This window comes from Trachymyrmex cornetzi, unplaced genomic scaffold, assembly GCF_001594075.2.
Source record: "Trachymyrmex cornetzi isolate Tcor2-1 unplaced genomic scaffold, Tcor1.1 scaffold687, whole genome shotgun sequence".
In the NCBI taxonomy this organism is placed as follows: Eukaryota; Metazoa; Arthropoda; class Insecta; order Hymenoptera; family Formicidae; genus Trachymyrmex; species Trachymyrmex cornetzi.
In genome coordinates, this window is record NW_017300011.1 from 813,750 (window position 1) to 831,468 (window position 17,719).

Sequence of the window (17,719 nt, forward strand, 5' to 3'; positions counted from 1 at the left end):
GTGGCGGCGCGGTTTCTTCCTGCACCACCGCGGTCTTACTGCCCTTAGCGAAGAACCGCGAGATCGTGTTCCACATTCAACGGGATGATGACGTTGACAATCGCGTCGGCATCCGTGGCTTCAATCAACAAACCTCGATCGACGCGGCACCCCGTCCTCGTCATAGCCGAGACCTCGCGAAGAATCCCAAACCCGCTGCCGACCTCCTTTCTTTGTTCAACAGTTTTTCTTTCTTCTTCCTAAGCAGTCTTCACGATGGAAGTTCCCGCGATTTTTCCTTCGGATCACTGGCGTATTTCACTGATCTTCTTGATCCTTAATCCACGTTAAGCGTCCACATCTCGCTTTCCTTGGTTTATTCTCGCTTTGGCACACACATGCACGTGACACACTATGCACAGCTACGTGGCGGCAAACGTAAACTCTTCCGTCGACGAGACACGTGGAAAGTCAACAAATTCTGTAACGATAAACGGACCATAAAAGTGAGAGAAAGATGAATACGAGGAGCTCGTGTTTCGCGAAAAATTTCGTTTTCCCACGTGTGTACGCCGGTGTCTTCTAGTCACAATGTCGCCCACGCGAGATAAAAGAGAATACTGGCATTACGATTTCCGACCCTTAGCTCTTAACATCGGTCCATGGGACTTGCTAGCCAATAAGCTCTCTTCTCTTTCCCCACCTTTTTGGTTCTTTTTTTTGTGCCACTATAAAAGCCTTGTAAAATCTTAAGCCTTAAACACAATGAAAAACACGCAGATAATAGAAATAGAGAATAAAACAGACTTCAATTTACCTGAAACATTCTAAAGGTAAACCGTAAATTACCTAACCGTAAATTTTAAGTTTATCTTTTCTAGCTAAACTTCTTGCACAATTCGTCTTTCCCTTTGTTGCTTGTATTTTTAATTATTAAGTTGGTAGTATTCAAAAACTGCGTAGATGTGATGTAAGCAAATTTTTTTAAAGTCAAAGTTTTTTATTCGAGTCGTTATTTTGATTTCTTGAAATTAATTAGTCCTTTTTAATTAACATAAATTAAATGTATCTTACAGACCCAGCGTCAGTAACTACGTTACTGTAATTCTGACGTCAGCTGCGGAGGGTTAAAGAATGGCATGCTGAGACCGTGAATGATGCACAAGATACATAAATAAATATTCTGTGTGCATCACCGGCGCATGTATCATTGTGAATATTGTAATGCATGTGGCAGTGAAGGTGTTCAAGACCCTCTGGCTATAAATTAGAAACAAAGATGAATTTAGCCGCGTTTTTATTGACGATAAAACAGCGACACGATTTCCAGAAGATTCTCAAGTCTTGATTCAAAGCTGAACCTGATTTCAATTGAGTTAATTATAGAGTAAGTGGAACTAATATTCTTCTTTTTTAAATATAATGGCAATGACGAAATAAATATCACGAATTTTAATGATTACTTATTATTGAATTTGCGTCAAGTATTATAATAATTTTTGCTATGTAAATGTCTGAATACGTCCAACTAATATCACGGGCAAATTAAAAATGTTTTAAATAAATATTTTCTATGTAATTAAAGATTTCAATTATAGTAAAATCAAAAGACTAAATAGTTATCAAATAAAATTACATGAAAGTATGATTACAGTTATAAAATAATTACAGTTATAAAATTGGTATTAAAATAATATTTCCCGTAAAGCTATTGGATCATGATAATTAATGCTAATTCTATTAATTGATATACATTTTCTCTAATCTTTTCTAATTTAATCATTCAAGTTGTATGACTAGTACAAATTAGTTTTTCTTTCTTCTCCACATTTAATCACTCAATTTGTATAGATCACATAAATATTAATGTCTTAAATGGATTATAAATATACAATGAGTTGAGATAAAGAAATTAAGGGCGATATTCATTCTTAGTCCTTATATATCGTCTTAAGTATAGTCTTAAAATGTCAGCCAATCACAGGCTGGTACAAGGTATTTATAGTCGGTTCTATATTTAAACCTATCTTAAGTGTAGTCTTAAGATGTCACGAACCAATCAGAGGGCCATATTAACATTACATTAAGTCCGGATCTACAATAGGTGTTTTAAGCCTTAAGTCGTAAGAAATTGACCAATTACAGTCGAATCCGAGAAGAATAAGCGACTGTGATTCGCCCATTTCTTATGGCTTAAGGCTTAAAACCCTATTGTAGATCCGGACTAAGGCATTACTTAGGACGATCTTAAATCTTAAGACGGACTATACTATATATAAAAAAATGTATTAAATCTTAATACATATTTCTCTGAATAGTACTAAATAAACATTCACTTACAGTAAATAAATATTCACTCAATAAAAAAAAGATAGTTAAATCAATTTAATGGTTTTTGTACCAAATAAATATATGTTTACGTTTAGTAATATTTATTTAGAACTACTCAGGCAAATATTTATTAAAATTTAATATTCTTTTTCATTGTATAAATATTGATCTAAGTTTACAATTTGAAAAAGACAAATACAGAATTAATTTAAAATAACATGACATTAAAAATTTGACAAATCTCATTATCAAAAAACTGTCAACAATTAAAACCCAACTCTCACAAACCCCGCGGGAAATAATATAAGTACTTCTAGCTTTTATCAAGATTGTAAAAGCATTTATGTAGGTATAGTTTATCGCTATACGATAACAAACTTCACTTTACGGCTTACGCAAACCGGATAACCTCAAACCCAAAGAAAACACAAGCTACCGACACACCAGACGACCGAAAGAACCTAGACTACGTGACCGAACTTGAACAGTCCCATGACCGACGTTATAAAAGCGCTTGCCCGACATCGTGATCCCGTCGTCGATGACAGAGAATCCATCTGTTTCGGCGTTCCCCGATGATGCTTACCGGCGATACGAAACGTCCTCGATCGAACGTGGTCTCCCCCTCCTCCGCGGCAAAGTTCGATCCCCTTCCCCTTTCCGTTCCGCGACTTGACAACGTGAAGTTAATGCCGGGCGAAACGCGGCCAAAGGACACCGTCGCCAGAAAGAGAGAGAGCGAGAGGGGGAGAGAGAGAGAGAGGACTCGTTCGCTATTTTCGTCGGGAATGGCAACGGCGAGCCTCTCCTCCCTCCACACATCTCTCTCTCTCGCTTTTTCTCGAAGGAGACGCGTATCGATCCTTCGCGCGAGGAACGACCGGGCGACGACGTGAGCGAGAGGAAGCGGCACGCTCGAAACCGTCGATCGACCGTCATCGTCGTCGCACGGCTGATTCACGCAGCATTCGCGCACACACAGTTGGGGATCTGGGATCTCACATTCGCACGCGCGCGCGCGCGTGTATTATACATGTGCGCGCGCGCGCACGATGATCTCGCGTCCATCTCTACGCGTGTCCGTGCGTCGGAGGTCGCGTGAATGCAGGGATCAAGGATCAAGGAAGAAATCTCCGAGAAACACGTACAAACACAGGAAAATCCTCAATCTCGTCGCCGATGACGGAGGTACCTCTATCCTCTTTCTTCCTTTCTGCTGCTCCTCTCACGAGCTGGCTCGGCCTCTTTCTTTCTCTCTCTCACTCTCTATTAGTCGCTCTCGCTTTTCCTCGTGCGAGACCCTCCGAGGTCTCGTGAGCGGGCTCCTCGAGGGTATCCGGCCTCCCGCGTTCGTTGACAGCCAACTTCAGACCCCGGCGCGTGAACGAGGTCGCACACGCACGCACAGACGCGAGGTATCCGCGAGGATACTTTTTTGCGTATCGCCGAGAGGAGAGAACACACGCGAGGAGAGAAGACGGCACGACTCTCTCTCTCTCGAGTCCCCGATTATTCGCGCTCACGCTCGGCTCCCCTCCTCCCCGGGGGAAGGATCGTCCGTCTGATCGACCGACCGACCGTCACGGAGCGATCGCGTCCGACTTCGCTCCGCTTCAACGCCGTGAAGTCCGTCGCATCCGTCGCGAAGCGAGGCGACGAGGCGCGGCCCGACGAATCTCCGCGAGCTGGGCTTTCGCGTATATACACCACACACACCAAGGGCACCTCTCTCTCCCTCTCAGCGCGGAGATTCACCCGTTCGTAAGCAGCAGCAGTACGCCGCACGCAGCAGCACTCCGCCGTCCATCGCGATACACGCGATAAACGAGATGATGTTCGGGCGACCAATCGAAATGACGGCGATTGGTCGAGAGGCAGTTCCGCCGCGATCTATCGACCGCTCACGAGTCGATTCGCGCGGCGCGGCGCGGCGCGGCTATGTTCATGACGGTACGATGCAACGGCGCGGTTTTCGGGCTGGGGGTCGATTCTGTATCTTCAAACAAGGTGAAAATTACAAAAGTGAGCAAATTTATTAGGTGTTGACCAATGAAATTATCAGTATTCTAGTAAATTCGCTCACTTTTGTCATTTTCACCTCGTTTCAAGATACAGAATCGATCCCCTGATTTCGAGTTCCATCGATTCCATCAATGTAAAATTAATTTTAATCTCGGTTCAATTTACTCTTTATCTTTATCTAATTCTAGTGTTCGTTAATTAGTATTGCTTTAATTTATTTCTCATCTCTCTTTAGTTCTAAGAATTTGAAAAGATAAAATATTAAATTAAATCGAAATTAAAGTTAATTTACACCAGCAAAACTGAACGTAAGAATTGAATAAAAATAAACAATAAGTTAAACCGAGATTACAGTTAATTTTATATTGATAAAACCGGACCTTTTATTTCCACCAATGTTATTTAATTTTGATTTCGATTTAATTTAGTCTTTATTTTTTTCTGATTCTTAAAGTTTGAAAAGAAGAATAGAAAGTAAGTTAAACGAGATCAAAGTTAATCAACATTGGTACAAATATGATTTATGTTTTTATCAAAGTAAATAAATTATATTCGTTTTTATCAATGTAGATTAATTTTAATCTTGATTTAACTTACGTTGAAAAATTAGAAAAAAGAGTAAATTAAACCGAGATTAAAATTAATTTACATTGATAGAATTAAATAGACATAAAACGCTAAATCGATGATAATAAAAAATTACTAAAAAATCATTATCATGTCAAGAATTCATAACAAAATCATCGTCAAAAGTGTATATCGAATGATATCATTATATTATTTTTTCCTAAAATAACTAATCTACTTTTGATATCATCTTTTGATCCCATTTTGTGTTCTCTTCTCTCTCGGCCTAAAACCTTGTCTAGTTCAATTTATAAATTCGTCACGTACATACTTATACGTATATACTTTACAAATTTTTGTAAAAAATCCTGTAAAATAGACATGGAGAACTAACTTCATTAACTAACTTATTGATTAAATTATCGATTCGTAATAAACGACGATTCCCCATAACAAATCATAACAAAAAACTTCGCGCGAATTCTGAGAATTACCAGTCATATCCGAATTTCCTTCGATTCATTTTGTTTCCTTCCCTTAAGATTCTCGATTTTCAGTACTGAAAGAAGTGCGACGGAGAGCAAAGATCATCACGTAGATATTTGTTCAGCGTCGAAACTCCGAAATTACGAGCGCGAGATCGCGCGACAGCGGCCTGGCATCAGCGGCGCTCGGTCGACGAAGGGCGACGGGCGACGCCGCCGACGCCGCGCCGCGGCCGTATCGTCGTCGCCGTCGCCGTCGCCGATAAAGCGGCGCGCCGTGCATCATCAATATGGCGGCGGAACTCGAGGAGGAGCAGAGCTTACGCGAGTGCGAGGAATACGTGCAGAGACACAATATCCAACAGGTCCTGAAAGACTGTATAGTGCAACTGTGCGTGGGCCGGCCCGAGAACCCGATCTCCTTCCTGCGGGAATACTTCCAGAAGCTGGAAAGGGTACGTAAGTCGTGCGCGGCTGCGATTAACCTGACCGCGGAGAAAGAGAGGAGACGTTAAGGATATACGTCGCGAGTCCCCGACTCTCCTCGCTACGGATGGTAGCGTCACGAGGTTCTTCAACGAAGGGCTGAAGTTTCCCCGAGATAGGTGACATCCGTCGTATACAAAGGACACGTCGAAACCCTCGCTTCTCGGTGCAACGATAACGCGATACGCGTGATTGAGGTCATTCGATTATGCTATGTATCGCTCAACTTGATGAAAATTACAAAAATGAGCAAGTTGACTAGAATGTTTATAATTTTAGATGTTTTCCATTTGTTGACTCAAGTTGACACAAGTCATTCTGTCTTTGTTATTCATGGAGTGTCAAGAAAGATAGACTGATGCTCGTGATGATTTGTGTCATTAAACGGAAAAAGGCACTCTTTATTGGTCAACATATAAGGATTGATTGTATATTTTGAGATGAGATAATTATAAAAGTGAGTGAATTTACTGGAATATATGTATAATTTTATTGATCAACATGTCTTGTGAATTTGCTCACTCTTATAATTTTTATCTTGTTTTAAGATACAGAATTGACCTAATGAATTTTCTCTCTTTTATAATTTCCACTAAGTTGTGATAGACAATCAAACTACGAGACGTGACTAGAGACGATCTCTGTGTCTCCTGTCCTCTTCTACTAATTTAGTTCAGTTTTAGTCTTGGTTCAACTGATTCCTCATCTTTTTCTAGTTCTAAAAATTTAGCCTGGTTCTATCAGTGTAAGATTAACTTTAATCTCAGTTTAATTTACTGTTTATCTTTTTCTAATTCTTAGAATTATAATTAGAAAAAGATAAATAGTATAATTATGTCCGCTTCTACTAATGTAGTTTAATTTTAATCTTGGTTCAATTAATTCCTCATTTTTTCTAGTTATAAGAATTAGAAGAAGACGAAGAATAAATTGAATTGAGACTACATTGATAGAAACAGACAGAAAAAGATAAACAGTTTGACCTGAGATTAACCTTAAATTGGTAGAACTAAGCCATAGAAAAAGATGAAGAGATTGAATCAAGATTAAAGTTAATTTATATTGATAGAAACAGACATCTGAGAGCTTCTCTTCTCATCTTCTCGAACTGCGAAGATGTTTACTCAAATTTTTCTTAAAATTTTGAAAGGTTTATTGATAATATGATCTTATTGCATTATCTAATGAACTGCATCTTTTAAAAGAAATCTTTTTAGTTTTCCTGGTGTGCGAGAAGCTGCGTTTAGATAACAGAGTCTTGCCTCTCCAGTTTCTTCGTTCATTGTCCAACAATTGCTGCAAAAGGAATAAATGAATCGTGTTGTGATTTTACGGGAGATTGTTCTACGTTTGGAAGAAGCGTTATCAGCACTAGGCTTCATTTGGTAAACATTGCAATCTGCAAGACCGTTTTTCTCCATGGAAACCGCATCGTGTTATCTTAACGTCATAGATAACCGTCGTGATTCGTTAAAAAATATCAGGGGCTTTTTGTCAGACATAGTAGCGCGCGAATAAGCATTTTGTACAGTATATTTGGCTCGTCTTTCGCAAAATTAATACGTCGGAGTCGTAATGACCAACAGACAGCATCATCGTAGCACAGCGACAAGTGCTGCTATCTGTAGCCATCTTTACTACAGTCGTTACAGCAGATACCTGAAATACCGTAGATGATAAACGTTGTATCATAAAATTTATTTGTTTTTTATTCCTATACTAGACTTCATTAAGACGTGATCGAACTAGAAATTGAGATTGAAATTGGATTGGAATTTAAGCAATCAAAGCAAAGTTCACTAAACTTGAGATTGGTTTTCTTTCTTTTTATTGGTTAAATTGCAATCCAATTTCAATTTCAATCTCTAGTTTGATCGCGGCTTTAGAACTTCCTTTCTCGCTTTTGCCAAATATCATACATATATCCATTTCAATTTAAGTTCTAAAAATGTATTACTTCGCTATAGAAAACAGATGTATGTACATACAGAAAAATATTCTCAGAGAAAAGTGACTACTCAATTTACTTTTTTTTTTTAAATAACAGTTATCCTCAACAAAGAATGTTTTCTTGATAATAATCTTAAAATATACTTATTATAAATTTTAGGAAAACTTATTATATACTCAAAACAAGAATTTATTTTCTTTCGGAAAATATTATAAATTAATCGAAGAAATAACTTTATATAATAAACAAATAAAATTTGTTTTAATTTAATAATCTAGGCTTGATTGAAGTCTTAAACTTATTAGGATTCCGAATATATTTTGAATAAATTTGATTTCTGTGATGAAGTTATGATAAATTTGCGCATATATGAGCTTTTGAAATATTTGAAACAAGTAATTATTATTTACGCGTACAGTATGTATTTTTCTGTATGTATAATGGATTCTTTGCCTGCATCCTTCCCATTTTCTGTCCCATGTATTAATGTAGACTAATTTTAATCTCATTTTAATTTACTCTTTATCTTTTTCTATTTTTTAGAAATGAGGAAAATAAAAAGTACGTCAAACCGAGATTAATGCTAGTTAACATTAACAAAAATGGACTTAAATAAACTCATTTCTACGAATGATTAACTTTCTTTAATCTCAGTTTATTTAGATTTATTTTTATTGCTCTATTAGACTAAACTTCCTTCTATTTTTACCAAACATATTTTATCAGACATATCTATTTCACATTAAATTCAAAGACTATATATTTGTTCAGCTAAAGAAAACATACTTTATTTTATCTTTATCTGATTCTTAGAAAAAGATAAAAAGTAAGTTAAACCAAGGTTAATGTACACATCATCAGAATTATTTCTATAAAAAAAATCAGACTTATTTCTATGCACAATTATTCCTTCGAAAGCTACATCCTTAATCAGATTTAATAACATCTGTAATTATAAAACTGACCAATTATAGCTATTTCTTTTGAAAAATGGAATGGCTGTGATTGGCCAGTTTCATAACTACGTATGTTATTACCCGAAAAAGGGTGCAGTGTAGTCAATAACTGTGTGTATGTACATATTTTACCGTCCAAGAGTTAATTCAGTCGGTTCAATTTACTTTTATCTTTTACTAATTCAGAAGAAGATAAGAAATAAGTTAAACTGAGAAGAAAATTAATTTACATTGGTATATGAATAAACATTTACTGTTTTTCAGCGAAGTTTCTGAGACAAGATAAGCTAGCTCTAAATTAAAAATGAAATAAATAACGAATATAGAAAATTAATCTCGCGTGAGACAAATAAAATATATGCAAAGTGCATAAGGTCTCTGCAGAGAAGTAAAATGAATAAGAAAGTTTTTCTAGAAATATTCCGTTTAATTAACGTTATTCTTCGTCATTATTCTTCGTCAAATATTCCAGGCTCATCCGTAATGAAATAAAGTGGATTTGCGAAAGGCGGATGTCTTATGATTGAGGTACGTCAATCGGAGTAGCAGTTCGGACTATATCCTTACTTTGGCGTGATCCTTAATGCAGTTTCCGTAGGCCCCAAGACCTTTTGCCGCCCGTTACCTTTCCCATTTAACGTTAGCGACGCTAGAGCAATTACGTTAAGCAACCAAGTTCGTGCGGCCGCCACCCACGCGATTGGAGAACACGACGCATGTCGCCTAAGGAGATCGAAGGCTTCGCTAGAGCAACCAAAAGATCGACGGCTGCCTAAAATAAACGGAAACGCGACTGCTGTCATGCGGAAACATCCCCGTCGAGGAACGGCGGTGGGGACTCCGAGTATACCAAGAATCTAAGATCTTTGTGGCTATAAAATAGCTATCGGATTTACCAGCAGATCCACGGATATCTTGTATTCTGTCACTCTGCGACGTAAATGTTTACCAAGTCGCACAAAGTGCGTAGGCCGAAGGCCGTTTCCGAGGCAGAAAGCAAAATATGGCGAGGTATTTCGCCGCTGCAGGAAAAATCGATATGAGTAAACAGGGTTTCGTCAAGGTGACGTTAATTCCCTTTAGTGATGATCTCGTTGTTTACTGAGAGACAAATATTTGCTGTTTGTGACTATAATTGCACAGTAAAATAATTATGATTAGGAGCTCAATTTTTATAGTCATCACTGCTATAATTTTAGTGATAATTAATATAGTTCTATAGAAAACATAGTTGCTCCGAAAATGACTGTAACTATTCTTTTCGAGGCCAACTGTATATTTTTTTTTATACATAGAACTATAAATATAATAATTATTACTAACATTATAACAGTAATAACTATAAATGGTGCTTTTTATCACAATTATTTTACCATACAATTATAGTCACACACCAAACTTTTCTCTCAGTGTCTCTCAGCCATTTAAATGAAACATTCCTTTTAAACGATTAAAAAGTGACAGATTCTATTTGATTTCTGACAATCTGCAACGCGTCAAATTATATCGAATGCCGTCTAAAAACGATGAGCAAAATACGTAGCTTAATGCGGACACAATTGATACCAATCTGCCGCAATATGCTTGGCATTGCTAGCATATAGTGTATTAACATTTTGCCTAACCATTGCTTCGTCGAAAAGTCGCCTGGGAATGATCGTTTCCGTTCCCATAATGCCGAAGAGATCTAGCATCACGCGAGGGTGTCTTTCGATCGAACGTCTCCATGTCGCACGCGTCAGTCAGCGTGACGATGCACTGATGGTGTGCCATCGAGGAAGGCGAAGACGCGCGCGGGACGGCGGATCATCGCCTCGCGTGTTGGCCTTCCGTGCTTATGCGATGTACACGGCAAAAAGCGCTCGCGAGAGAGAAAGAGAGAAAAATGCATATATGAGAGAAGAGAAAAAGTAGAATTTATTCCTCTGGAATAGAAAAATCCCTCGGGAATGGTGAGAGATATGACGCCTGCGGGATGGAATAATAATCGCGAGACCCAGAAAGAGTTATCGGGGGAAAAAGAGGACTGAAAGACGCGCAAACATAGGAGTATTGAAGCGAAAGTTATGACATGAGATATAAGGAGAACGAGGAGTAAACAAGCGCGTATAATCAACCCATGGAATAAAGTGTCCTCGCAATTATAATCGCGAGGGAGTCTGCGGGAGCAATTAAATGGGATAGGATGAAGACTTCTGCAAAAAAAAGAAGTCGGTCCCTTTTTTTTTCCACCACTCGTGAAAGCTGTTTCAAAGCGGAAAAGGTGAACTTCAGTTACTTTCAGAGAATTTCTCATTAATTGAAGCAAATGGCGCACCCTTCTGTAAGAATTATTTACCTTAAATAACCGCACGAATTTTTTGCTCAGGTTTACGTGGTCGTGAAGCACCCTCTCTGTCGTGTCCCGGCCATAGGAAGGGCGTAGTAAGAGAAAGCGAAAAGAAAAAGAAGGAGAACTGCATCGCACGGGGATGAAAAGAGGGCTTGCAATTGTGTATGCGTACATATAAATATTGTATGCGTGTGTGTGCGCGCAAAAGGAGAGAAGGAGAGCGCGATATAGGGGCAGCTGATCTAAACATAGAGCACGCTCGAAATATAACGAGGCGCAACCTTATAGCTAAGATAGAGAGATGGAAACAGAGAGAGAGAGAGAGAGAGAGAGAGAGAGAGAGAGAGAGAGAGAGAGAGAGAGAGAAGCACCGGCAGTTCACAAAAATGTAAGATGCCACAACCGAGGGAATCCAACCGCCGATAGATTGTCCTCTTCCTGCACGCGCCGCGGCGCCGATTTTCCTCCGACGTCATCGCCAGGAACGGCGGTCGCGTCGTGGCGCTTGAATTTATGAGAATAAAATATTCAACTGCCTCCGTTTGACAATAACGTCGGCAACATTGCACAGCAAACTCGTGAACTCGAGGGACAAGAGATGAAAATTCACGTAGGTAGCAACGAAAGGAAAGCCAGTAGAGAGACGAGGCCAGTATTAATATAACATTCGATAATACGAAATAAACACAATGTATAATAAAATAACAGGAGAATAGAAAAGGAAGAGGAAATACTGTAATAATTATATATAAATAGCTATTATTATTTATTGAGCGCTTTAGGATGGTATATCTTACAAGCGCTGTGAACAAATGCAATTTAACAGCAAAATGTATAATAATTTAGACGCAAGGTGATACAAAGATTACTGAAGAAAATTAAAAAGAATAGTTATTAAAGTATAATATAATTATTATAAAGGATAATTAAAAAGAAAAAAGTAAGGATAGCAGAGATACTTTACATAATTAAAACGTAAGAATAACATAGGTAATCGTTATAAACAAAATCAACGGACTCTTTAATTATTTCAACTCGTTTACAAAATTAATGTCTAATCTCCAGGCTCTTTCACTGGCAGCTCCAGCTATGGCACTGATAAAAACTTTACACGTAGTGGGACGCGAAGTAGTAGAAAGTATAACGGTGTCACTGAAACATATTTCCCACACAAGTCCAAGTATTACGAGTCCCAGGTTTACGAGCCGAGGTCTTGAAAAATGCCGTCATCATTGCCGCCGCCGCCGCCGCCTCCACCACCACCGCGGATCGATCCAATGGAGCCGCTTACGTTCGCGCGTTAACGCGAGCGGAAGACCTTACTTACCGACTACCACGAGACAGCATCTCGGCGGCATATCCGTCCCGTCCAGGAACCGTCGGGCAGGCGCCGAGTACGGCGGCGAGCGGTCAAACGAGCATCAGCAGCAACAGCAGTACGCATACCGACGCTGTCGCGCCGACGGACGCACAGACGCGCGCGCGTGCTAGATCTCCTCCGACCTCTAATTGGATTCCGTCCGAGGCCTTATAAAATCGCGAAGCGTGCGAGAGAAGAAGAAGAGGAACGGAAGACGGACGACGACGGAGGCGCGAGATCGCGTGTGCGACGACGGGACGACGGCGACGGCGGTGACGACGACGGAGACGATCTCCTTTCCTGTGCGTTCGCGAGAACTCGCGAGATCGCCGACCTACGACACGCTCCCGCGAAAAGCGGTTGTTTCATAAGTGTTAACGCGTTCGCGGAAAGCAGAAGAACACGGGGGCAGACGGAGAGAAGGAGAGTGAAGGAAAAGGAGGAGGATCCAGAGAAATGATGAATAAGGTACGAGAAAAAGAGGAACGAGTGCGCCGCTCGTAATCGTCCAAGTTACGCGCGCGTGTAATTGATCTTGAGCGATAGATCAATATTAATCATCGACGGAGTTTTGCGTTTTTAAAATTCTGCGTTACTTTTCGTTTTTCGTCAGAAGCTGTGATCTTACGATTTCTTTGCAAATTAAAAGTGAAATGTCGAAGTGGAATGGAAAGAAAAGAATCACGTGAAGGAGCTTTCCCGAGATTGAAAGATTTGTAACTTCCAAGGAGTCGATCGTATAATTGTCCGTGAACTTCTTTCCTCTTTCTTATCTTTCTAATTCTGGATCTCTAATAATGTGTTATTATTTCACAAGAGTTATATGACTTCAACGAACTCATTGAATTTTTATGTTTCTAGGAAAAATTTATATGATCGTGCAATTATTATTAAAGGAAAAAAAATTAATTTTCTAATTTTGAATTTCTGATTATTGTTAAAGAAAAAAGTCTTTTTAATTTTGGATTCCTAATGATATATTTTGTAAGAGTTGTGTGACTTTAGCAAACTCACTGGATTTGTATTTCTAGGAAAAAATGATTGGCCGCAATTATTAAAGGAAGAAGGCTCAACTTTAAAAGTCACAAGTGTAAACAGTAAATATCAGAGAAGGCTCTATCCTTTTTATTAGAAAAATTATGACAGATACTTTTTAGTCTTGTTTGATACCGTCTTTTATATGGCACGAAAGATTCTCGTAAACGGCAAATATAGTCTTACTATACCGTTCGCGTTGGTACGAGAAGCCTTCTTCAACGAAAAGTAATTTTCTAAGAGTAGTATGGCATTTACTCGGTTTTTTTACGTCATCTTCCAACAGAACGAAAAAAAAACAAGATACTTTTAAGAGGAATCTTAAAGTCTCTTAAGATCAATGTGAAAAATCTTCGATATTATCGATCAGTCAAACACTTGACTTAAGAATTCTTACGATCATTATCTCAGAATAATTAATATAAATTATAATTTTTTATATAACTCATATTTCTTATTGAATTTTCAAGAATATTCTTACATATTTATTTATTCAACATATTTATTATTATTTTTTTTTTTCGTTCAAGCTTTCCTCAGAGATATATTTTCTAATCATCCTTGAAGTATTTCCCCACTCGCACACTCTGCGAAAAAGATATAAGCTTGAAAAACACTTGCGCCGAGATGACGAGAGATCCTCTTACGTCGGGAGTGTGCCTAAGAATGTAGACGTGTGAGCGTGTATGGGAATGTATGCGTGCAGCATTTACTCGCCGCAGCCGATGACTATATACATACATATATATCATCATTGACGAGATTGTATAAGAGAGTGTACGTCTGTTCGTTGATTCCGTTGATGACTTTGAGTGGAATCTAATACAGCATGTTATATATACATTTACAGTTATATGCACATAGTTTATCCAGTTATACATGCTCGCATGCGTTTCTCACTCCGATTATCTGGCAACATAATTCTTCCATTCCGAAGTTCATTTTAGGTGATCGATAATCCGAGTGGGAGAAAAAACGGGAGAAAAGTTTCATGGCTAATTTTGCGTCTCGGATGTAAAACGCACAAAGCGGAATTGCGGAATCGCGGATTGTATTCGTGGAATTAGAACGTGTTCTATTTTTGCGGGCCGAAAACGCGCATCCGCCAGGTATGCGTAGTAAAACTAACAGATTTAATAACTATCGTCCTAGCGATTCGCCTAGTGTTTCAGTTATGTATGTTGTTTGTAATAGCAATGACATAATGCATCTTTATTGTATTAGTGCAGCCTGCGATAATAAGCCGCACAGCGGTCTTGCAAACAAGAATACAGACAAGAGTCGATTTAATTATCTACGTGCATTTATATGAAATTATAATTTGAATTGTTTGTGACATATATTATTGTTTCCGCTTAATTGATCATTTATATATTGGCAATTTGCGTTGAATTGTAGGTAGAATCCCGTGCCAATTTATAGATTGTCCATAAATTGCGTTTAAAATGTAAACAGAATATAATCGAATTCGCGACGATTCCGAAGGATATGATTTCGTCCGGCGTATCTATTGGATAATTCCGATAAATGCAGTTCTGCTCTTCTATTTTTAATGCATAACAGAGGCGCATGTCGGGCGCCTAGACGCGTCTTTGCGGAGGATTTATCGGATGGTCAAGTTTTATAAGTTCATTGGGAGCCACGTTACATCGAGCGATCATTAGTGAATCGCGATCAAATCCCCTCTCACTATCGATAATTGCCATTCATAAACCTGATGATGTCATTGAACAACTTATTCTAAAATTGAAACTTGAATGTCTCTCCCATTGAAAACGTCAATGTCTAAATAATGTTTTAATGAAGATCTTGCAGGGTACAGATTAATTGCAAGGTTTCACTCCGAATTTCTTATAGTGTCATCCTGCGATTTTTTCTCAGACAGATGTTTACCAGCATCACTTCCATGTTTCTCACGAATGATTAGATAACAGATACAGTTTCTCACCATACCTTAATTTTCGCCAGCGAGATCAAAGTATACGATTTATACGGAGAGATATTTTTCTTTCTTGAATTTATTTATATGTCATTCGTAAGACATACAAATGTCGCGTTCTGGATGTATTCGTCGGTTTGTAAAACCCCGAAATAGATGTGATCGCGATGGCTCCTTGTATGCGGGTAACGTTAGCGTGCGCCGGCATATTATCATGGCAATTAAAGAGTGAATTGCGAATTGCGCTGATTTGAATATACTCGTTAGCACGATGCACCACGACGAGACTCGCCACGAAGAGAGACGGCGCGTTCGTGCGTGAAAACGCCAACTGACCTATGGCATTATTCGCTTACCTCTCTCACCCCGGCGATGTGCATCGTGCATCGTATACATAAGCGACGGTAACATAAGGTTTTATCTAAAGACCTACATAATTTATAATTTCATGGTAATTATATGCGTGATAGACGCGATGAGGCGAAAAGCCTGGCCACGAGGGTCAGGCGCGTGGTTAATGAATTATTAATTTGCGTCCCTCTTTTTTTTTTAGCAATTTTGTGTTTCTCCCAAATGTGCAAGCAACATGATAACCGTAACACGTCGCTATGATCCTCGTCGACGAGGATCGACAGAGATAATTGTTTTAATTCTTGATTGAAAGTGTACGTTAGTGCACACTTTCAATCGAAAATTAGTTGCAAAAAATTAATTAAAAAGAAATACTTGAAATTCAACGTGGAAAATTTTTAAAGGTAGCGAACGTGTTAATTTATTATGCACTCTGCGATACCAAGACATACTTCTACATTATTTATCAGGCAAATCGATAACCGATTCTCGTAAGAATACGCTATATTATTTTTTTTTCTTCTGTATTAATTGACTGTATTAATTATGTCCGAGGAGATTCCCTTTCTGTCAAATTAATCCGTTGAGATTGACAAATCGATTCGATATATCAAAAGAAATGGGAATAAATAAATGTATACAAAATGTAGTAATTATATTGGTTGCTTTCAGCAGAAAAAGCAGCTAACTGTTGTAAGATTCTTTAATACGATTAATTTATATATTTATATTGAGTGAGGAACTCAATATAAAGGTAAAACTAATCATATTAAAAACTTGTTAAAGCTGCTTTTTTTACTAAACGCAGTCATCGATATTTTATTGTAGTTAAAGATCTCTCATCATGCGTGCTATCATCTCAGCTAATACTTTATCTCGTTTATTTACAGGAACAGGCTCACGATGCCAAACAACAGATTGCCACGAGTCCCGAGGATACGGAAGACATGCCTGCGGGACAACAGGGCCCGCAGGTACCACGACGGCGGGGCGGAATCTCAGCGGAGCCGGTCTCCGAAGAGGATGCCACCAGTTACGTCAAAAAGGTCGTACCTAAGGATTACAAAACCATGGCTGCCCTGAGCAAGGCCATCGCCAAGAACGTGCTGTTTGCACACCTAGACGAGAACGAGCGCTCCGATATATTCGATGCGATGTTCCCCGTGACCTTTCTGCCTGGCGAGGCGATCATTCGTCAAGGTGTGTGTTGCTCAAATATATCGTCTTGTGCTTCCGTCTCGTTGGTTTGTCGCATTAATTCATGGAATAAATGAACGTCATATATTTTTCCAAGGCGACGAAGGTGACAATTTCTACGTGATCGATCAAGGAGAAGTCGAAATATTCGTCAATGGCGAGCTGGCGACGACGATCGGCGAGGGTGGGAGCTTCGGCGAGCTCGCATTAATCTACGGAACTCCACGCGCCGCCACAGTCAGAGCAAAGACCGATGTGAAGCTCTGGGGTATCGACAGGGACTCCTACCGCAGAATTCTCATGGGCTCTACCATAAGGAAAAGGAAAATGTACGAGGAGTTCTTATCCAGAGTTTCAATACTGGGTGAGTTCGCTCGAAATGTTCATTCCCTAGAGAGGATTACTATCCTACTTTACGTGCGTGTTAATCACTCGGATTTCTTCTTCAGAATTCCGAGGATAATAGAATCTTCTTACTCTGTTACAGATTTAAAATAGTAAAAGTAATCCTTATAAGATTTTTAAGAATGTTAGCTGGAAATAAAATATTATAGGAAGATAAAATAGAGAGGGCCATCAATGATATTTACGATCCACTTTACAGAATCCTTGGATAAATGGGAAAGACTTACAGTGGCAGACGCTCTGGAGCCGGTGGCGTTCGACGACGGTGAAACGATAGTCCGACAGGGCGAACCGGGTGAAGATTTTTATATAATCGTCGAGGG

The 17,719-nt window shown here is 39.0% G+C and overlaps 1 protein-coding gene across 1 annotated transcript in view; it reads left to right on the forward strand.

Moving 5' to 3' along the window:
- The first annotated feature begins 5,629 nt into the window (after positions 1–5,629).
- Positions 5,630–17,719, forward strand: part of Pka-R1 (protein kinase, cAMP-dependent, regulatory subunit type 1) — a 15,180-nt gene continuing 3,090 nt past the window's right edge. Inside the window, 4 exon segments of the mRNA XM_018517440.1 lie at positions 5,630–5,839; positions 16,685–16,994; positions 17,089–17,355; positions 17,596–17,719. The exon segment at positions 17,596–17,719 is cut by the window's right edge and continues 8 nt beyond it. Coding sequence (XP_018372942.1) covers positions 5,675–5,839; positions 16,685–16,994; positions 17,089–17,355; positions 17,596–17,719 — 866 coding nt within the window. The 5' untranslated portion in view covers positions 5,630–5,674.